This window comes from Manis pentadactyla, chromosome 13 (assembly GCF_030020395.1).
Source record: "Manis pentadactyla isolate mManPen7 chromosome 13, mManPen7.hap1, whole genome shotgun sequence".
In the NCBI taxonomy this organism is placed as follows: domain Eukaryota; kingdom Metazoa; phylum Chordata; class Mammalia; order Pholidota; family Manidae; genus Manis; species Manis pentadactyla.
Window position 1 is genome coordinate 84,552,471 of NC_080031.1, and position 23,398 is coordinate 84,575,868.

Sequence of the window (23,398 nt, forward strand, 5' to 3'; positions counted from 1 at the left end):
GTTTGTAACCAAGGGCCTTGAAATGAATGAATGAATGAATAATGGAATCTCTTTGCTGCCAACACAAATTGGATGTTTTTATGTCTGTGCTACAAAGTTATTGTAAAAGGGACTTATTACAGAAACGATCTGAGTGTTGTCTAGAGACTTGTTATGGCCCAGTATGTTTCAACCATAAAAGACTATAAAATGTTCTTAGATTCATGGAAATATATATATATTACCCTGCTAATATCTATTGCTTAAAATCTTCTGACAAATAGTGTACAGTCTTGTGTGAGCAATTTCAGAATTATTCAGCTCGTAATGCTCTGTACTTGTTGTTCTAGTGTACTTTGCTAAGCTTAAAGAAAAATATTAGGTACTTTTATGTCAAGATTTGTTAGTACTTCATCCATTTTCTACATTGAAAGAAGATATTTCAAATTAAACAAGTAAATTGAAGAAAAACATGTATACATGCTGTGATTCTGTGAATCATACAGAAAAGATTTTGTGAATGAATGTATCTTATAAAAAGAAAAGCAATCACGACTACAGGTTTTTCTGGTAATGAGTTTTGGAATCTTGGATGAAAGACCTGGAAGAGCATAAAATATGGTATAGCTTGCTTATTTAATATGTTAACTGCAGTAACAGGAGCAGTGGCCTAACTATTTAACTGGCCTTTCCTTGAGTCATCTACCATGAAAGAATGACAAAAATTTGTATTAACACCACTCTTTGTCACCATTACAGTTAAGTTGCTCTTGTCTCGTTGTGAAACTCATAGGGTATGATGTTAGATCCATGGAAATATTATTTTTGCTATTCATCTCAGTGTTAATCTGGTTTCTGTTTCTCCAAGACAGTGAGACCATCAGAGGTACTGCTGATGACTGCCAACATGCATCTAAGACCTTTGAGAGAACATAGCTCCCCAGGCAGACTACAGTGACAACTATTAAGAGGTAATACCATAAGACTTAAGTATACTCCTTAGATGGGGCCCCCATGAACTAAACCAGTTAGTACCAAATAAATCAAAGAATATACCTGAAGAGGCATCAACCTGTCTTATCCAAGTAGCTTGTTTGTTAATTTGTTGTATCTGCTACAATACAGAGGTGTTGATCCAGGTACAGCAAAAGATATTTGCTGTGGCACAGACTCCTTCCTCCTTCTTCAGCCACTAAGTAAGCTAAAGAATTCTGACACCAAAAAACCACCTTAGCAAGAACGCCTAGGGACTTTTCTCATGCACTTATGCCCTTAGGAATAGATTCAGTGATAGTTGCCAAAGTTAAGGAGCATTCTCTTCTTGTGCACCAACAGAGAGGAAAAACAAAGGAAATAAAGGTTTCATCTTGGTTATGAATTGTGTCCTTTTACAAGAAGAATGATTCTTATTGAACTTATGCGAACAAATATATTGCCATGAAAATAAGAATGAGTTTCCAAATTCTGGAGGGATCAGATAAAAAGAAAAAGATAAATGCTTAATTTTCATTCACAAAGGTATATTTTACCAAATCACCGATAGCTTAAGAGAAAAAAGCTCCCTTAAATCTGGGAAAACAAAACATTAAAAGAACCAACAGTGTTTCAAACAAAAGTAATAAAAATTATAATCATCCTCATCAGTTCATTCAGTCCCATGTGATTAATTGTTGATCTTGATCTTTTGTTAGCAGTTTTATGAAGCCATCAGTTTATGTGTTAGACTTCTGCAAATTTGTCCCCAGTTCAGTGGTATGATCTAAAAGTTATCAGAAACCTGTACTTGTTAAGAGTCCTTTCCATGCATCTCCTAGAAAATGAATCACTTTTCTGGGAACACTTTTGCAAAAGCATGAGAGTAAAACAATACCTATCTGTAAATGAAATGGCCATTATTAAAAATCTGAGTGTTTATGCTCTGGAATATGGTGGCATGAGTAGGGCAGTGAAATCTCCTCCCCAAACCATGTATGTTTTTGAAAATACAGCAAATACAACTATGCCTAACAGAGAGATCAGAGAATACAGTACACCATCCAGACTACATCTACATGTGCGAGAACTCGGCATCTCACGAAGGGGGTAAGATACAAGCCATGACCCAGCAGGACGCGAGCGCTCCTCCCACCCCAGCCCACCGGAGGGAGGAGAGGAGTCAGAGCGGGGAGGGAGTGGAAGCCCAGAACTGCTAAATAACCAGCCCTAGTGATCCACACTGGGAGCGCAGACACACATTGCATGGCGTGCTGGATATTAGGGAAACGGAAAAGTAAAATCTGCCAGTGGGTCCCCACAGCTGGACCCCTGGGACAAAAAAAAAGCAAGTGATTTTTGAATGCCTTAAAGGAATAGGAGCCTCACTGCTAGACGGAATCATCCCAGCACACTCAGCCCAGCAGCTGGGAATCCCAAGGAACTCCAGACACCCTAACCCACTGGGTAGCAACACAGCTCTGAAGCCCCTCATGGCGATAAACAGCCTGCCATTCATTCCCCCTCCAGCACTGCTGGGCCAACAGCAGCCACCCAGAGCCTCCTCCCCGCATAGCCGCCCATGCCTGATCCAAAAGCCTCCAGCGATGAGCAGCGGCTGGGCGGGCATAGGCAGAGGAAGAAAAAAAGTGGAGCAGCGCATGAAGGGGCATCGTCCTTGCAGGAGAGCACACCGGGTGCACCTGCCTCTCAACGCAGGGCTCTGGGCTACTCTTCCCACCATGGCTCAGGAAATTAACCCAGAGCCTGCTCCCATGGTGCGGGTAACTGGCACAGGCAGCAGAGAGGGGCAGGGTGACCAGCAAGCAGGAAGGGTCTTTGTTCTCCCAGCTGACACACATGCTACCTGCCTGCGACTACCTCTATTGCCATGAAAAGGCAGAAGAATTTGGTCCAGTCCAGGATTATCCAGACAACCTGTGAGAGGGGCCCTGGGGAGATAGATTTAACCAATCTCCCTAAAAAAGATTTCAAAATAAAGGTTATAACCATGCTGATGGATCTGCAGAGAAATATGCAATAACTAAAGGATCAAGTTGAGAGGGAGACCAGATGAGGTTCAAGAGGCTGTTAATGGAATAGAAATAAGAGAACAGGAATACAGAGAAGGTGAGGCAGAGAGAGAGAAAAGGATCTCCAGGAATGAAAGAATATTAAGGGAACTGTGTGACCAATACAAACGGAACAATATTCACCTTATAGAGGTACCAGAAGAAGAGAGAGAGGAAGGGACAGAAAGTGTCTTTGAAGAAATAATTGCTGAAAACTTCCCCAAACTGGGGAAGGAAATAGTATCACAGACCATGGAAGCGCAAAGATCTCCCATGTTGGGACCCGGAGGACAACACCAAGACACATGATAATTACAGTGGCAAAGATCAAAGACAAAGACAGAGTATTAAAGGCAGCCAGAGAGAGAAAAAAGGTCACCTACAAAGGAAAACCCAGCAGGCTATCATCAGACTTCTCAACAGAAACCTTAAAGGCCAGAAGAGAATGGCATGATATATTTAATGCAATGAAACAGAAGGGCCTTGAACCATGAATACTGTATCCAGCACGATTATCATTTAAATATGAAGGAAGGATCAAACAATTCCCAGACAAGCAAAAGTTGAGGGAATTTGCCTCCTACAAACCACCTCTACAGGATATTTTAAAGGGACTCCTCTAGATGGAAGCACTCCAAGGCCAAATAGATGTCACCAGAGAAAATAAAATCACAGCAAAGAAAGCAGACCAACCAAATACTAACTAAATGCAAAAAGTAAAACCAACTATGCACAAACGCAGTCAAAGGAAATACAAAAGAGTACATATTAGAACACCTAACATATAAAGAATGGAGGAGGAGGAATAAGAAGGGAGAGAAATAAAGACTCATCAGACTGTGTTTATAATAGCTTAATAAGCAAGTTAACTTAGACGATTAGATAGTAAAGAAGGTAACCTTGAAGCTTTGGTAACCACAAATCCAAAGCCTGCAATGGCAATAAGTACATATCTTTAAATAATCAACATTAAATGTAAATGGACTGAATGCACTAATCAAAAGAAACAGAGTAATAGAATGGATATAAAAGCAAGACCCATCTATATGCTGCTTACAAGAGACTCACCTCAAACCCAAAGACACACACAGACTAAAAGTCAAGGGATGGAAAAAGATATTTCATGCAAACAATAGAGAGAAAAAAAGCAGGTGTTGCAGTACTTGTACCAGATAAAATAGACTTCAAAACAAAGAAAGTAACAAGAGATAAACGGGCATTACATAATGATAAAGGAGTCAGTCCAACCAGAGAATATAACCATTATAAATATATATGCACCCAATACAGGAGCACCAACATATGTGAAAGAAATACTAACAGAATTAAAGGAGGAAATGGAATGCAATACGTTCGTTCTAGGAGACTTCAACACACCACTCACTTCAGATCCACCAGACAGAAAATAAGTAAGGACACAGAGGCGCTGAACAACACACCAGAACAGTTGGACCTAATAGACATCTACAGAAATCTACAACCAGAAGCAGCAGGATACACGTTCTTCTCAATTGCACATGGAACATTTTCCAGAATAGACCACATACTAGGCCACAAAAAGAGCCTCAGTAACTTCCAAAAGATTGAAATTCTACCAACCAACTTCTGAGACCACAAAGGTGTAAAACTAGAAATAAATTGTACAAAGAAAACAAAAAGGCTCACAAACACATGGAGGCTTCACAACATGCTCCTAAATAATCAATGGATCAATGATCAAATTAAAATAGAGATCAAGCAATATATGGAGACAAATGACAACAACAGCACAAAGCCCCAACTTCTGTGGGATGCAGCAAAGGCAGTTCTAAGAGGAAAGTATATAGCAATCCAGACTTATTTAAACAAGGAAGAACAATCTCAGATGAATAGTCTAAAGTCACAATTATTGAAACTGGACAAAGAAGAACAAATGAGGCCCAAAGTCAGCAGAAGGAGGGACATAATAAAAATCAGAGAGGAAATAAATAAAATTGAGAAGAATAAAACAATAGAAAAATCAATGAAACCAAGAGAGGGTTCTTTGAGAAAATAAACAAAATAGATAAGCCCCTAGCCAAACTTATTAAGAGAAAAAGAGAATCTACACACAGCAACAGAATCAGAAATGAGAAAGGAAAAATCACAACAGACCCCGAAGAAATACAAAAAATTATTAGAGACTACTATGAAAATCTATATGCTCACAAGCTGGAAAACCTAGAAGAAATGGACAACTTCCTAGAAAAATACAACCTTCCAAGACTGACCAGGGAAGAAACAGAAAATCTAAACAGACCAATTACCAGCAACAAAATTGAAGCAGTAATCAAAAAACTACCCAAGAACAAAATCCCCAGGACAGATGGATTCACCTCTGAATTTTATCAGACATATATAGAAGACATAATACCCATTCTCCTTAAAGTTTTCCAAAAAATAGAAGAGGAGGGAATACTTCCAAACTCATTCTATGAAGCCAGCATCACTCTAATACAAAAACCAGGCAAAGACCTCACCAAAAAAGAAAATTACCAATATCCCTGATGAACATAGATGCAAAAATACTCAATAAAATTATTAGCAAACCGAATTCAAAAATACATCAAGAGGATCATACACCATGATCAAGTGGGATTCATCTCAGGGAAGCAAGGATGGTACAACATTCGAAAATCCATCAACATCATCCATCACATCAACAAAAAGAAAAAGACTACACAATCATATCCATAGATGCTGAAAAACCATTCAACAAAATTCAATATCCATTCATGATAAAAACTCTCAACAATATGAGTATAGAGGGCAAGTACCTCAACATAATAAAGGCCATATATGACAAACCCACAGCCAACATCATACTTAACAGTGAGAAGCTGAAAGCTTTTCCTCTAAGATCGGGAACAAGACAGGGTTGCCCACTCTCCCCACTGTTACTCAACATAATACTGGAGGTCCTAGCCATGGCAATCAGATAAAACAAAGATATAGAAGGCACCCAGATTGGTAAAGTAGAAGTCAAACTGTCATTATTTGCAGATGACATGATATTGTACATAAAAAACCCTAAAGACTCCACTCCAAAACTGCTAGATCTAATATCTGAATTCAGCAAAGTTGCAGGATACAAAGTTAACACACAGAAATCTGTAGCATTCCTATACACTAATGATGAACTAGCAGAAAGAGAAATCAGGAAAATAATTCCATTCATAATTGCATCAAAAAGAATAAAATACCTAGGAATAAACCTAACCAAGGAAATGAAAAACCTATACCCTGAAAACTACAAGACATTCTTAAGAGAAATTAAAGAGGACACTAACAAATGGAAACTCATCCCTTGCTCTTGGCTAGGAAGAATTAATATTGTCAAAGTGGCCATCCAACCTAAAGCAATCTACAGATTCAGTGCAATCCCGATCAGAATACCAAAAGCATTCTTGAACAAACTGAAACAAATAGTTTTAAAATTCATGTGGAACAACAAAAGACCTCAAATAGCCAAAGCAATCCTGAGAAGGAAGAATAAAGCAGGGGGGATCTCGCTTCCCAACTTCAAGCTCTACTATAAAGCCACAGTAATTAAGACAATTTGGTACTGGCACAAAAACAGACCCACAGACCAGTGGAACAGAATAGAAAGTCCAGATATTAACCGAAACATATATGGTCAATTAATATATGATAAAGGAGCCATGGACATACAATGGGGAAATGACAGCCTCTTCAACAGCTGGTGTTAGCAAAACTGGACAGCTATATGTAAGAGAATGAAACTGGATCATTGTCTGACCCCATACTCAAAAGTAAATTCGAAATGGATCAAAGACCTGAATGTAAGTCATGAAACCATAAAACTCTTAGAAAAAAATAAAGGCAAAAATCTCTTGGACATAAACATGAGTGACGTCTTCATGAACATATCTCCCCAGGCAAGGAAAACAAAAGCAAAAATGAACAAGTGGTACTATATCAAGCTGAAAAGCTTCTGTACAGCAAAGGACACCATCAATAGAACAAAAAGGCAGCCTACAGTATGGGAGAATATATTCATAAATGACAGATCCGATAAAGGGTTGACATCCAAAATATATAAAGAGCTCACCCACCTCAACAAACAAAAACCAAATAATCCAATTAAAAAATGGGCATGCTTCTCCGAAGAAGAAATTCAGATGGCCAACAGACACATGAAAAGATGCTCCACATCACTACTCATCAGAGAAATGCAAATTAAAACCACAATGAGATATCATCTCACACCAGTTAGGATGGCCAACATCCAAAAGACAAACAACAAATGTCGACGAGGTTGTGGAGAAAGGGGAACACTCCTGCACTGCTGGTTGGAATGAAAACTAGTTCAACCATTGTGGAAAGCAGTATGGATGTTCCTCAAAAAACTCAAAATAAAAATACCATCTGACCCAGGAATTTTATTCCTAGGAATTCACCCTAATAATGCAGGAGCCCAGTTTGAAAAAGACAGATGTACCCCAGTGTTTATCACAGCACTATTTACAATAGGCAAGAAATGGAAGCAACCTACGTGTCCATCAGTAGGTGAATGAATAAAGAAGGTGTGGTACATATACAAAATGGAATATTCTTCAGCCGTAAGAAGAAAACAAATCCTACCATTTGCAACAACATGGATGAAGCTAGAGGGTATCTCAGTGAAATAAGCCAAGCGGCGAAAGACAAGTACCAAATGATTTCACTCATCTGTGGAGTATAAGAACAAAGAAAAGTAAAAAATGAAGGAGCAAAGTAGCAGCAGACTCACAGAACCCAAGAATGAACTAACAGTTACCAAAGGGAAAGGGACTGGGGAGGATGGGTGGGAAGGGAGGGATTAGGGGGGGTTAAAAAGACAGGGGGCATTATGATTAGCATGTATAATGTAGGGTGGACACGGGGAGGGCTGTACAACACAGAGAAGACAAGTAGTGATTCTACAGCATCTTACTACGCTGATGGACAGTGACTGTGAAGGGGTATGTGGTGGGGACTTGGTAATGCGGGGAGTCTATTAAACATAATGTTCCTCATGTAATTGGAGATTAATGATACAAAAAAATCTGAGTGTTTATTATAATAGAAATGAAGAGGAAATTTGGTTATTTCTGTTATGTACAACATTTTAAGATAACTAGGATTACAACTAATAACATTATACTAACATTAGATTTTTAGGAATTTTATACAACTTATGGAACACTTACATTAATAATATATATCCAAACAATATAACCTAAACAAGGTTTAGCATCATTTCTTGTTTCCCATGTAATTTAATGTATCAAATTAGTCTAAATGAGTTTAACATCTCTTTTTATAAGGACAAAGAACAATATTTTGGTGGCAATTATTCCAGGGACTGTCTGGGAAATACCAAAGTTAGTTCAAGATCAAAAAGACTTAATTTAGAATTTTCTTTTTAGGAATTTTGTTAAAAAAATCAATTTAAGCAAAGTGACAAAGTCTTTGAAGGCAAATAAGAAACTGACATAGTTTTAAAACCATACCTCTTTTATATGAGGAAAGGTTCGTTTTCTTAAGTAATCAAGGACCTCATAAAGACAACATGAGCACAGGAAATTATTTGGTAAAACACAGAATCATTGTTTTCTAGACAGATTACTTAAAAGGCCAGAAAAAAAAAATAACCTTTCACAATTCTGTAAAGAGCAGATGAAAGAAGATAAACTTTGAGTTTTATCTAAACACTTTATTTATTAAAGCTTATTTTAAGAAATACTTGTAGTATATTCATTCCATGACTAGCTAGCTTGACTACTGTGATACAATGAGTCAAAAGAAATATATATTTGGTCATTCATATGACCAAATATATATTTCCCAGGTATATTTGGTCTTCATCCACAGTTTCTGAAAACAGCAGTCTTAAAGGTGAAATGGGTGTTTTGTCATGTTAATGAGGGACTTTTGGACCCCCACCCAATGGCAGGGGCTAGAGGTTGAATCAGCTAATAGCTAATAATTTAGTCAATCATGAGTATGCAGTGAAGCCCTCACAAAAGCCCCTGGGAAGAGCTTATGACTTTCTACTTTGCTCTGCTAGGTTCGATCCTGCTTCTCAGTTGGGGACCAGAACACATGTCCCCAAACTCCATGAGGATAGAAGATCCTTTATTTGGGTAAGCTGGTAAACATAGTGTTTTCCTGAGTTCTGTGAGCTGCTCTAGCAAATCAATCGAACCTAAGGGGGAGGTCATGGGAACCTCCAGTCTGTAGCCAGTACATCAGAAGCGCAGGTAACTTGGGCTTGCGACCAGTGTCAGGGCTGGAGCGTGGAGGGCAGTCTTCTAGGATGGAGCCCTTAACCTGCAAATCTGGTGCTGTCTCTGGGCAGACAAGAATCACTACTTGTCTTCTCTGTGTTGTACAGCCCTCCCCGTGCTCACCCTACATTATACATCTAATAGCATTAGAATTGAGTTGAGTTCTCCAGCACCTGCTTGTGTTCAAGAATTGCTTGATGTTAGTATATGTGGGCAGACCCCATCCCACATACTTACACACATTGGAATCAGATCCAGGTAACTGAATAAAGTTATACTACTATTACTGCTATGTAAAATATTGTTATTGTTATACATATATGTAGGAAGAAAAGGCAACACCATTGCATTTGGTGTCACAGCAATGGGATTAACAACTATACAAGGTAAAATTCTCTTTCTCTCTTTTCCCAACTTCCTATATCCATTTAGTTTATCTTCTATTCTCTTTACATTCTGAAAGAACCAGTTCTACTTTAGGACAAAATTGCTTTCATTGTCCTTAACAAAAATGAATTTCCATACGTCATTATCATTTTCTTAGTCAAAGCCCATCCTACTTTACTTGCTTAGAGATGTTTCCCATATTATTTCTAGTAGTTTTAATTATACATATTAATTAGAACTCTTAACCCCTATAATCCTTATTCATAGTGAAAACAAAGAAGTAAGCAATTGTGGATTATCTCTCACATTAGCATTCTGTGGATTGACAAATTTATAAATTCATTTCATAATTTCTAGAGGTATGCACTCCTCATAGTAAGTTTTTTAGTGTGGAAAATGGCATGTTTGCCAAAAGTTCTTTTGTAATAAAAAGCCAAAGTAGTTAAACATTTGTTCAATAATTAATGTTTCTGTATTTTATCTTATTTGGAAATGATCAGGTATTCAATGTGTATATTCATTGAATACCTGATCATTTAACTTATCTCAGTGTAACCTTAAGGTTTCAAGTTACCAGAAAGATTTTAGAAAGTGTTTTTAAGTGGATATAAAATAAAGCTTAATTATTCTAGAAAAATTAATTTAAAAACTTTTATTATATCTACTTAATTTATTTGTTCTTAACAATTATGTTTATATTACTCACAAAAATTTCATGAAACATTAAAAAGCTAGCCATCATCTTAATGTATCCTTTTTGTTGACAAATTCTATAACCAATAACATGAGCTGAGTTGACTTTAGTAAACCAAGGTAGAGTAAAAGTGTTATATTTAATGCTGATAACTCTAAAGGCATGCCTGTTTTAATTAAACCAACAAACTTACAATAGCTTTTATTTGCTGAGGATTATCCTAGATAATGTGAACTTGAAAAACATTTGGGTTAATTGTTATATTTCTTAGAATACACATATTTCACTATATAGCATTTGTTTGCCTTTAAGCCAATTAAATAGAGCTCTTTATAAATTAATTTTGGCAATACCATCTGGAGGTAGAAAAGTATTCCACTTCCATAACATACATACATAGACATAATAAACATACAGACAGATGCCAACAGAGAGATCTTACAGCTCTTGTTTTAAAAGTTTAGCCAACAGACAGGTACGATAATGAAAAACTCACTAGTTTATAAAGGAAAGGTTAGATCCAAATTGTGTTTCTGGCAGATAGCATAAGTTAAGCTTACCTGCTCAGATGGCTTAAACTTTGTATTAATATTCATAAAGAAGATTTTAAAGATTTTTCATTCACTTAGTTTCCAAATAACCTCCCCTACCCCCTTATTCTCTCTTTTTTTCTTCTAAGAATTATCTCCCTGCAGTTGCATTTCAGAAATGGCCCTCATTTCCTACAGAAATCTGGTTGGAACATTTACCTGTTAAAAGCACAGGAAAAGACTACAGATTTCTCCAAGAAAGACCTTTGTTTCCAGAATTTTACAATACCTGCAAATCTTTTGAACAGGGGTTTGGGGATTTGTTAAGAAGGATAGGTGAGCTCTGAATTGTATCTGGAACTACATCTCTGTTCTTGTAAAGTCTCAAGTTGTAAGACAAATATCAGTGTTTTTAATTCCTCAAGGAATTGGATCGCAACCTGATTGATACTGAGATCCACATACCCATCCAACTACATTGTCTTCAGTTTGCTTGCTTCTCGTAAAGAAGATCTTCAAGTAAGATGGAAATGAAAAGATTCCTGTTTCCTTGATTTAGAGCTGTTTGCTTTGGAATGCTTTTCTTTTCCTTCTGGGTACACAGTTTCATTTAGCTTAGGGGAGAAAGCACCCCCACCCGAGCCCCCCAAATTTCCTACTAGACTCTGAATATTAGCTTCCAATTTGGCCAACTTCTGACCATTTAAAAAAAAAACGTTTCAATTATAAAGTTTCAGCCAGGATGAATGGTGAAAATTCCTGGCAGTGCTGAACAACCCCATGGATACAAGAGGCATCTCCAAAGAGGTGCAAAAGCTACTATTCACCCAGGATCCAGAGCTACTCCCAAACATAGTCAAAAGGAAGGCTTAGGCAATTCCCCTGAGATCTGGAAACAGGAAGTAGGAACATACCCACTAATGGAGCAGCACAACTCCCATTTCTGCCCAGCCATATTTTTAGGGCCTCCAACTTGACAGTTTCCAAGTCAAGTTCTCAGGACACAAAGCAAGGCAAATAAGGCAATCACTGTCTGTGAGGGAGAAAGGATCAGCAACCCATGGGTACCAGAAAGCAAATTCATGAGTCACAATTAAAAGATCTAATTTTTATAAATGTTTTTTGCTTGCTGATCTGCATTTGGAAAGGAATGGACAATATGAAATTTTACCGTCCTTTCTCCACAGGCACTGTGGATAGGGATCTGGGACAGCTAACTTAGAAAGAATTTTCACCTTCTGTTGGCTTCTGCCAATATTCTTAGGATCCCATCTGCTGGCTCTGGAGAGAGTAGGGTATCCCAGCAGATCCCATCCTTGTGACCAGACACTGTAGAGGAGAAAAATCATCTTCCTTGTACCCATTATGGTGAGTGCTTAGCTGATATCCCTTTATCTCCATATAAAATGGATACCTTTTTAAATGGATAAACTTACCTCAGTTAAAAGTTCTCCATTATGGCCGCTACAATCCCAGACTGACTTTGGTAAGATTAATATGCTTGTTCAGCCTTAAAACAAAATTTTATTCCCCTGAGTCCTCACACTGGACCCAGTCTGGTTTCTAAGTTAGACCCAATACAGTTTTGAAGTCAGACCCAATCCAGAAAAAAAAAATGCTCAAAATCTGAAAGCTCATAATAGAAAAACTATAGAGCCAGGATCTGAGAGAGACTTACCCACCACCTCCAGACACAGTGAGAAACCAGTGAGCTCAGGAGGCTCAACAGGTACCTGCACTTGGACATTAGTTTTCTCCTTTCCAGTCTTTCTAGGAGACCCCGAGGGGAAGGTCATTTTACATGAGATTTGTGCTTCTGTTTGTACCTCTGTTTCTGTCTGCTATCTTATCTTCTCTGCTGGTTGGAGATAAAACACAACCTGCTGCTGTTGTCAACACCGGCCCTGCTGTTCCACTAGCTGTCTGTCTGGGTTACCCATCTAGTGGCCTTGATTCACTCTTGACCTCTCAGCCTCCCTGTGGCCTCTTCTCTTTACAAAGCCAGAACTATAAACTCTTTACCATCTTTCCCATCTTTCCTATGAATCTCACATGCTCACTCCTTTATCTGGCCAATAGGAAATGCTTATCCCTGCTCTTTATTTTTAGTGATGGTAGCAGGGGAATCTACTACAGGAACCTTAATTCCTTAGTAATACAGGCTTAGTAATTTAGGCTTACTCACGGTTCCCCATGAGAGGGCTGGTTTGAATAAATTGAAGTTCAGTCCTCAGCTCTATCAGAGTCCTCCCTCCCTTCTGACACATAGTTCCGGAAGCTAAGTCTGGTCTCACCAGGGAGGCCAGTGGGTAGGAGCAGACCTCCTAGTAAGTGAACCAAGTGACTACCCAATAATGTGTCCATTTCAGTATGGGCTTCCTGTCCTCTGCTCGTTCAGTGTAGTCAGTACTTAGGTCTGATTAGTGCTTACTTTATATACAGAGGCATTCTGAGGGTAACAACCTGAGAGCATTGTGTTATCACTATTAAGCCTCGTCCACACTGAGGTGAGGGAGTAATTACTTTAGCAATGTAATGGGGGAAAAAATTATATAGTGGCAGAGGCCAGCTTGCATCTTCTCCCTGGATAATGGATTTCTAAGTGACTTCTTTAACTTCCCTATGAGAACATTCAGTCCACAAAAACTGCCCCTATGAAAAGACTACTGGTAAATGCTCTTGCTCCTTTTGTTCTGATAATTAAGATTCACACACGCTACAGGTGAGCTGTCTTTTCTAATTTTATAAAAAGAAAAGAAAAGAGGATGAACTCTGGCTTGTAGAGATGGCCATTTGAGTGAATGTACCAAGTCAGTGCAGGCTCACGGTGAGTGTGGGAAAGAGCTACAGCCCCACTGATGAAGCGCCTCCGGCTCCATCAGTGGTAAGACATGGGCCGTCAGACAACTAGAATCAACATCTCACACCATGACAAAGTGCTGTTGGCCCTCAAATCATGAGAAAAAGGGGGCTTTGCTTGCCCTAAAGCATCTCTCTTTCCAAAGCTAGAAATGTCATAAAACAACTGCTGATGTTTTTCTAACCTCTGTCTCCTTCAGGGTATAAGACTGAGAGTTGTTTTGTGTTGAATCACAATAAAAGATGACAAATTCTAGTTTCTCAGCCTCTGTGTCATTTATGATACCCAATAATTTCCAAGTTCTGGTCCTTTATCATGGTGAACCTGACTTATATTGAACTAATGCTTCCCTTCTGAAAGCAAAACATATATTGTAAAAGGCTTTGTTTGACTACTTTTTCATAACTTCTTTTGTCTCAAGAAAAATGACATTCATCATAAATGTCTATTTTGTGCCTACTGAAACATCTTTTATTCTTTTGCAAGAAAAGAATCTGAAGTTTGGCTTTTTCGTTATACTTTTGTTATGATAGCAGAGGTATAGAACAAATGGTTATACTTTCTAAAATAATCTTTTTTAAACCTCCTTGTTCATATATATATATATATATATGTAGGTTTTCATAATGTGATGACTTTTTTTTTCTTTTTGGTGTGTCTACTTGGCTAAGCTACATCCCTAGTTATTCAAACACTAATTTGGGTTTTGCCATAGACGGAATTTGCAGATGTAATTGAAGCCCTTAGTTATTTGGCTTTAAATATGAAGATTATCCTGGATAAACTATCATCTGATTAAAGCAGTTAAAATGCCTTAGAAGCAGGACTAAGGATTGTGTGTGTGTGTGTGTGTGTGTGTGTGTGTGTGTGTGTGTGTGTGAGAGAGAGAGAGAGAGAGAGAGAAAGTTCTGCCTGTGTTTTAAAATTTTTCTGGGCTTCATTGAGATATAATTAACATAACATATAAATTTAAGACATACAATGTGATAATTTGATATATGTATGTATCATGAAATGATTACCACAATAATCTTATTTAATACATCAAGAACATATCTTTTTTTTTGGTGACTTTTTTTTAAATTAAGGTATCATTGATATACAATCTTATGAAGGTTTCTCATGAGCAACATTGTGGTTTCAACATTGACCTATATTATCAAGTTCCCCATCCCCCCATTGCAGTCACTGTCTATCCATGTAGTAAGATGCTATAGAGTCATAATTGTCTTCTCTCTACTATACTGCCTTCCCCATGACCTATTTATATTGTGTGCTAATTATAATGCCCCTTAATCCCCGTTTCCCTCCCTCCCCACCCACCCCTCCCCTTTGGTAACCACTAGTCCCTTCTTGGAGTCTGTGAGTCTGCTGCTTTTTTTGTTCCTTCAGTTTTGCTTGTTCTTATACTCCACAAATGAGGGAAATCATTTGGTACTTGTCTTTCTCCACTTGGCTTATTTCATTGAGCATAATGTCCTCTAGCTCCATCCATTTTGTTGCAAATGGTAGGATTTATTTTATTTTGGTGAGGACTTTAAAGATTTACTCTCATAACAATATTCAGGTATACAACACAGTATTGTTAACTATAGTCACCATGCTGTAAGTTACATCCCAATAACTTAATCATCTTAGTAAAGGAAGTTGTAGCCTTTAATTACCTTCAACCATTTCCCCCATTACCTGACTCTGGCAATGACCAAGCTACACTCTGTTTTGACGAGTTCAGTTTTTTTAGATTCTACCTATAAGTAAGATCACACAGTATTTATCATTCTCTGACTTATTTCACTTAGCATAATGCCCTCAAGTTTGACCTATGTTGTTGCAAATGTAAGGACTTCCTTCATTTTAATGAGTGAATAATATTCCATCATGGGTATAAAGATAAGAGATAACAATTGTCAGCATGTTTGTAAAAAGGGGAATTCGTGCATTGTTGGTGGGAATATATAGATATATAAATACTGTTTTCTTTATCCATTCATCTGTTGATGGACACTTAGGTTGTTTCCATGTCTTGGATATTGTGACTAATGCTGCAATGAACATGGGAGTACAGATATTTGAAATAGTGGTTTCATTTCCTCCATATAAATAACCAGGAGTGGAGTTGCTGGGTTATTCAGTTTTTGAAAAGTTTTTTGTGGAACCTCCATACTGTTTTCCATTGGCTGCACCAATTTACATTACCACCAACAGTCCACAAGGATTCCCTTATCTCCACATCCTCACCAGCAATTGTTGTATTTTGTCTTTTTGATAAGCCATTCTAATAGGTGAGGTGATATCTCATTGTCATTTTGATTTGCATTTTTCTGTTGATTAGTGATGTCAAGCACTTTTTCAAGTACGTATTGGCTATCTGAATATCTTTTTAGAGAAATGTCCTTTGTCTATTTTTAAATCAGATTATTATTATTGTTATTTGCTACTGAATTGCTAGAGTTCCTTATGTATTTTGTATGTTGATCTCTTATCAGATACATAATTTGCAAATATTTTCTCCCATGAGTTGCCTTTTAATTTTGTTAATGGTTTCTCTTGATGTGCAGAAGCTTTTCAGTTTGATACAGTTCCTCTTCTTTATTTTTGCTTTTGTTGCTTTTGCTTTTGATGTCATACCCTAAAAATCATTTCTAAGACCAATGTCAAAGTGCTAAGCCTCTATATTTTCTTCTAGGAGTTATACAGTTTTAGGTACTACACTTAAGTGTTTAATCCATTTTGAGTTAATTTTTATGAGTTATGTAAGCTAGGGGACCATTCTCATTCTTTTGCATGTGAACATCTGGTTTTCCCAACACAATTTATTGAAGAAACTATTTTTCCACCATTCTTGGCTCTCTTGTCACACATTAGTTGAGCATACATGTAGAGGTTTATTTTTGGGCTCTAAATTCTGTCCCATTGGTCTATGTATAAGAGTGTATGCCAGTGTCATACTGTTTTGATTGCTGTAGCTTTGGAATGTAGTTTGAAACCGGCAAGTGTGATTCCTCCACTTTTGTTCTTCCTTATTTCAAGACTGCTTTGGCTATTTGGGGTATTTGTGTTTCCACGTGAATTTTAGAATTGTTTTTCTATTTCTGTAAAAAATGCCATTGAAATCATAGGCATTTGTCTAGATAGGAATTGTCTAGAATCTTTAAATGGCTTTAGGCGTATGACATTTTAACAATATTAATTATTCTATTTGTATACAATTAATTGTATAGAAATGTTCGATTTCTGTACAATTATTTGTATCTATTTCAGTTTCTTTCATCAGTGTCTTACAGTTTTCAGTATACAGATTTTTCACTTTTCTGTATAAACTTGGGTGAGGACACTGTCCATGCTCTGAGGTCAGGGGAGTTACTGCTGGTTGGGTTTCATGGTTGAGTGGACCTGCTGGTAGGACTCCCTGTTCAAGGTGGGCTGCTGGGAGGGTTTCCTAATCTGCCAGGGTGCTGGCAGTGATTTGCTGTCAGGTGGGGCTGCTGGGTGGTCTCTGCTATTACCTCCAGCTTGGTGGCGTCACAAGCTGTGTTTCCTTGCAAGATAGTGCCACTGGTTGGATCTCATGTTTAGGCAAGGCCATAGTCTTGTTTTGCAATCACTCCTCACTGGCTGAGGCTCCATGCTCTGCTCTTCCACTGTTGGTGCTACTGGCCGGACTCTGCATTCAGGCAGGGACACAGAAAGGCAGTGAGTTGGTGCAAGGTCTCAGGCTATGCTGTGTGATCAGGTGGGCTGCAGACCGTGTCCTGAAGTTGGGCAGGGCCACAGCCTGACTTCTCTATCAGGTAGGCCCTTGACTATGCTCTACTGTGAGGTAATGGTTGTGATAAATTATGGGATGGCACCATAAAAGTATTATTTCTCACCAAATTCACCCCTATCCCTATTAACCCAGATCAATCCATTGATTAAGGTTGCCTAAATATATTTTTCTCCTGATAGTTGCATGTGATTTTCTAATTGGAGTCTTTCCATATTTATTAGTTAGCATTATACAATTAGAAAGATCTTTCTACACATATCATCTATATTTATCTGTTAATATATTAAACCTCCATTATCTGTATGGATTCATGAGTTCTTAGTTTACTCAGTGGGTTATAATGTGTTAGAGTCCTTATTTAGTTTGATGCTCAAATTGTCTCTGACTGTCCAGTGGAAATTCCTTTGAGTTGGCTTCTTGTGTCCTTTTGACATGTCCTCCTGTTTTGTTTTGTTTTTTAATTTTTGGTTTGTTTTTAGCAGTTCCTTACTTTTACTTTCTGGCATAAAATGTTCAGGTTTATTTTGTACCTTCCAGGTCCTAGCCCTGGAATCTGATGTTTCTTCAAAGACCCTGATTTCTTTTAATAGAGAATAGTATTTAGAAATAAAGATTTGAGTGTCAGGCATGTTAATTGCTGCTGGGGTAAAATGCTTCTGGGATTCTAGGCCCTTTCAGGGGACAGAGCTAAGGAAAAAAATTTAAATGGAAACCTCTTAAACCTAGATCTTAAGTCTGATTAGAACCCCGCTACAGTTAGGGTTTTTAAGTGTATCTTGAGCTTGGTTGTTTTCGTTTTCCTTATTTGGTCACACAGACCCTCAGAGTAGTTGCATTTCAATGCATATTTCTATTCCTCATTTATTAGTACTGTATTTCCCAGGGCTAAGAAGCGTTCCAGGATCCAGTGAAAGCTTTAAATTCTGTCTTCAGAGTAGATCCTCAAAGATCTATGTGGTTTCCCTGATATGGCCTTAAAGTCCCAGCTTACAAGGTCTATCCTCTTTCAAAGCACCGAAGTTGGTAAATATGAAACTGATAAAAATATAACTTACCCTCACATTGGAGTGAAGGTTTTAGGAGTTGGTGAAATGGATAGTTGTTATCATTTGGATTATTTTTCAGAAGTCTGATGCAAGTAGATTTGTCTAATGAGTTTATCTTGTAATTTAATTTACTCGAACCCCAGTCTTCTCCAGACAAATTCTTACATATTAAACTATCAGAAGTGGACATGTAATTGTTATTGTAGCCTCAATCCTAATATGACCTGCTTCTGGGTGGGTTGAAGCACATTTGAAAGTATTTTAAAAAGCTTTCAAAAGACTTATAGGTAACATGCTTCAAACAATTATTTTAGTTATAGGGTTAAAATGCTTTTGCAAGAAGAATAAAACCACTAATGCCAGTGCATCAGATATCCTTGTGGCTTTGGTTCAACTGGGATCTTTTCTCTGTTGCTTCTTGTTTTGTATCTCAAGGGAGAAATCTGATGATGTGCACAAAATCAAATTCTGTGTGGGAAATTCTTCTCTCGTACTTTTAAATCCTGAGAAAATATACATCAATTTTTATTATACTTGGATCTATAATAAGGCAAAAATGCTCTAACTTACAATCGTAAAGATTCCTTCTTGCCGTGGATTTATTTATCTTATACAGGTTAATTAGCTCTTAAAATACCTTCTTCTACAAGTTTACCTCCCTTTAGCTTCTAGATCCAAGCTGTGTATAGGAAATCCCATTCAAGAAATGACCACAAAACACAACAAAAAAGGCCTCTTACTTCTCTTCTAGTGTTGTCCTTTCTGTTCATCCCCAATGTACTTCTTTTTTTTAATCATTTTAGCCATTTTTATTAACGGTAACTGAGTTTTAGGTATAAACATGATTTGAAATGCAAAACAATTACCACAATAAGTTTAGTTAATATGTATCACCACACAGTTACAAATTTTTTCTTATGAAGAAAATGTTTTCAGATCTACTCTCTGAAGCAGCTTTCAAACATACAATATTGTTAAATATAGTCACCATGCTGTACATTACATCTCCAGGACTTATCAGTAACAGGAAGTTTATACCTTTTGACAACCTTCACCTTCAAAGTCATCTATAAAACACTGATTTTAACAAACTGAAGAGATTTTGTTTACAAAGATCACTATTCTCACCAGAAAGATCCTTTATGTCAGAAAAAGCTGACATTCCATTTATTTACAAAGTAAATATGTACAAAGAATTAAGAAGCAGAGCACAGAGTTGAAGGAAAAGGTAACATAAATGGTTATACCTAAACTGTCAAAGTGTATCATTACTTTTCATTTTAGTGTGGCTGAAAATTTTCCCTATCCAAGTAAAGGTTTTTAGTTATTATTAGAAGCATTTATCAACCATGGTTTAATATATAAGGCTTATTCCTGATGATCACATTGTAGTCCTTAAATTTACATTATTAAATCTGTAACAAGGTGAATTTTATGAACTCAAACATTTGTAAACACAATGGAGTGTAGACATCTCTGACATACAGTAAATATGTTTAAGGTTTATTAAATAGTAAGTCATTAAGTATCAAATCTGTCGAAGTAATGTTTTAGTTTACACATACTTTGGTGGCTTAATAATGCATATGTAAGTACCATTTTAGCCTAATACTGTCACCCAAATTTTCTAACGATAAAAGCTTTTGAATAGCAAATAATTGAACAACTCTGTTCATTTAAACTTATTTCATTAGATGTGCTATACACAGCTGTGTCCTTCCTAATGTCAGTTTTAATCCCAGAAACCTTTTGAATGCAGATCACTAAACTACTTCTACAGCATGAGCACAACACTCTAGAAAGTGAATTAAGTCATACATTATTTATTCATCACTACACTTAGAAATTTTGTTAAATTGTTGAAAGCAAAGAAAAAGTGTAGGACAACAGCACTGTTTACTTCGGGAGGGATGGGTAAGGGTAGATAATCCTCTCTCTAAATTGTGTATATAATGCACTTAACTCAGCATTGAGACCATTCAGCCACTTCCCCCCTTATACCTGAAGCCAACAGACAAAAAACAACTTCTCATCACTTTGAACTTTTCCTTAAATGGCTCACAATCATATTTCAAGTCTAAGTCACATTTTTTCTTTTTCCTAAATTACCACGACCAAGAACAGTACCAATATCGTGAGTGGGTGATTAAATAAATGCAGTTAGTGCCTCCCTGAAATTAGGACAAAATATGCAAATCCTGAATGGGCTCCTTCAACTTCCTTCCACAAGTATTCCTCTTACTACTTCAGAGCAGCTCTGGACTTGGACTTCACAGAGAAAGATATTCAACAAGTTGACTAGCTTTGACAATCTCTATGAACTGTGACCAACTCTCCCAGTTTGCCCAGGACAGAGGTGTTTCAAGAGACGTGAGATATTTAACACTAAAACCAGGAAAGTCCCAGACAAAATAGGGAGCATCTGTTCTTTCTCCAAGGTGCTTTCACATTGTTTATATCCACAAATACAGTTGTGATCACTGTTTATCACTAATAATATAGATACATAACCATAAAATTATTTGGAATGAAAATAAAGAAAGCACTTAACACAGGTACTTCAGAGGTCATCTGAAATGTGACAGTTGACATTAGAGTTAGTACATTGTGCTGCAAATTCTGTCCATGATGACGAACCATTTTAGCATCAGCTGTAACCATAACTTCCACGTATCTTGGATATGATAAAAAAAACGTTTCTTCCTGGAATATAAATTGACTTCTTACATGTTCCAAAGACATACTGTTTGAAGGGTCTCCTAAAATTATTCCCTTCTTTATATTAAGATCTTCCTGCATGTTGCTATGTTTGTGAAGGGTAAAGTGGTTTTCTTTATTTAAATTTCTGAAACCTCACAAGGCTTGTGAGATTGCAGAAAATAGCTCCTCTTTAATTCCCGTCTGTATATAAGATGTGGCTTCCTGGAATCATCGCCATGCTCACTCCCGTCCGCCTTCATCAGGGGCTCAAAATGTTCCCATCAGGCCCCCGCAGAGGCTGAAGACGGCCGTGCGCGCCCGCTGCGCGTTGACCTGGCCGCGGTAGAAGCAGCGGCGCAGGTCCGCGGGCGCCGCCTGGCGCCGCTCCCGCACGGGTGCTCTTCCGCGTAGCCCGCGGCCAGGAAGGCGGTGTCGGCGCGCAGGTGGAGCTGGAAGAGCTGCCCGTAGGCGCGCATGCGGTAGTGGGTCCTGCGCGGCGGGGGCTCCGGCGCCTCCTGCGGCTGAAGTGGCGGCCCTGCGGGAACACTTAGCCCAGCTCGGTGACCGGCCACCACCTCGTAGGGGTCCAGGGTCCGCACCAGGGCTTCTTGCTGCGGGTGGAGGCGAACTTCCCACGACCTGGTGACGACGAGCGCAAGCTGGCAGAGCAGCCCCGGGAGCCACTCGGCCGCCCGCGTGACTCCACGCGGGCCCCGCCTCTCCGCGCCCGCCCGCCGCCTCATCGCACTTGCCCGCGGCCCCCGCTCGCTCGGCGGCGCCCCGGCCCCCTGCGACCGCACGGCGCCCGGACGCCTCCTGCGCAGGTGCCGCTCCGCGCGAGCCAGCGCCCAGCCCGGCAGGACGGGGCCGACGAGCCGCCCGGGCCGTGGGCCCCAATCTACTTTTATCAGGAGAGAATTATGAGAGTTTGACAATAGCGTCTAAAGCCGTTTATGTATAGTTATCAAACTGCTATACCCAAAAGAAGTTTAAAATTAAATTTTATTTTTTGAATTTTCAAATTATTGTAATTATGATTTGATGTAACCAAAGAACAGGGTTTGCTCAACAGGAGAAAAAACAAATTTCTAGTAAGGAGAAAGAAGTATGTCTTATAGAGATATCTATCTGCCTATGTCACATCAAAGGAGGAAGATATATAGAGAAAGGTAAGTATTTCCTTACTAGAAACTATATCATATATATATATATATCTAAGAATTCATGATCACAGTATAGCCAGGAATACATATGTCAATTACTTTTTGGTGGTTATTTAATATCAAATGCAACTTTTTATCTAAGAAGTTAGCTATGCATATCAGAGGTGGTTTCTGAGGTTCTAGACCACATAATCTGAATCATTGTATGGCATTTCAGAATTTGTTCCAGACTATGATCTCCTTAAAGACAAGGATCTCTTAGTTCTAGTGGGTACTCAGTTAACAAATGTGATTTATTTTCATTTGGAAAGGAAAATATGAGGTTTAAAAGTGGAAGAGCCATGCCAGTTTCTCTGAACTTCGGAGGAAATGACAGAGAATGGATTATTTCTGTGGAAATGAAGCCCTGAAGACTAATGAGGCTTTCCTGGGTGACAATGACAGGGATAACTTACCTCAGTGCCCCAGAGGTACATGTGTGGTTAAACTTGACAAGACTTGGTTTATCTCAGACCAATGCAGAAATGGCAGAGCCTTGTGCCAATTTTTGAAAATTAATTCTTTATTTGGAAAGAGAAAACCACATCACTTTGGCCAGTTACTGGAAGAGGCAGGAGGGCTACATGGAGCTGCTCCCCTGTCTGATCTCAGGGACCTCCAACACCCATCTCTCCGAAATACCCAGCTTCCTGCCAAGGCTGATTATGGCTGGCAGCCCCGGGGGGCCTGGATGTGAAGGAAAAGCCTTATATTTCATCTTCAAAGCTGAGGGTGGAATGTGATAATATTCAGGGAAAACTTCAGGTAGAAATGTACATCCTCCAGGGAAGGAAAATCACAAGTTATCAGCATGATTACTGCTAGTTTCTAACATAACTACAAGCTACTATAGACACTGAGCAAGGACTCTCTACAGACTGTAAATGATACAACTTG

At 38.3% G+C, this 23,398-nt stretch overlaps 1 protein-coding gene across 1 annotated transcript; it reads right to left on the bottom strand.

Annotated features, from left to right (window-relative positions):
• Positions 1-18,931: 18,931 nt before the first annotated feature.
• Positions 18,932-23,170, bottom strand: LOC130680347 (A disintegrin and metalloproteinase with thrombospondin motifs 20-like). Its single transcript, XM_057490720.1, has one exon. The coding sequence runs from the start codon at positions 22,040-22,042 to the stop codon at positions 21,581-21,583; it is 462 nt and encodes a 153-aa protein (XP_057346703.1). The 5' UTR covers positions 22,043-23,170; the 3' UTR covers positions 18,932-21,580.
• Positions 23,171-23,398: the final 228 nt, after the last annotated feature.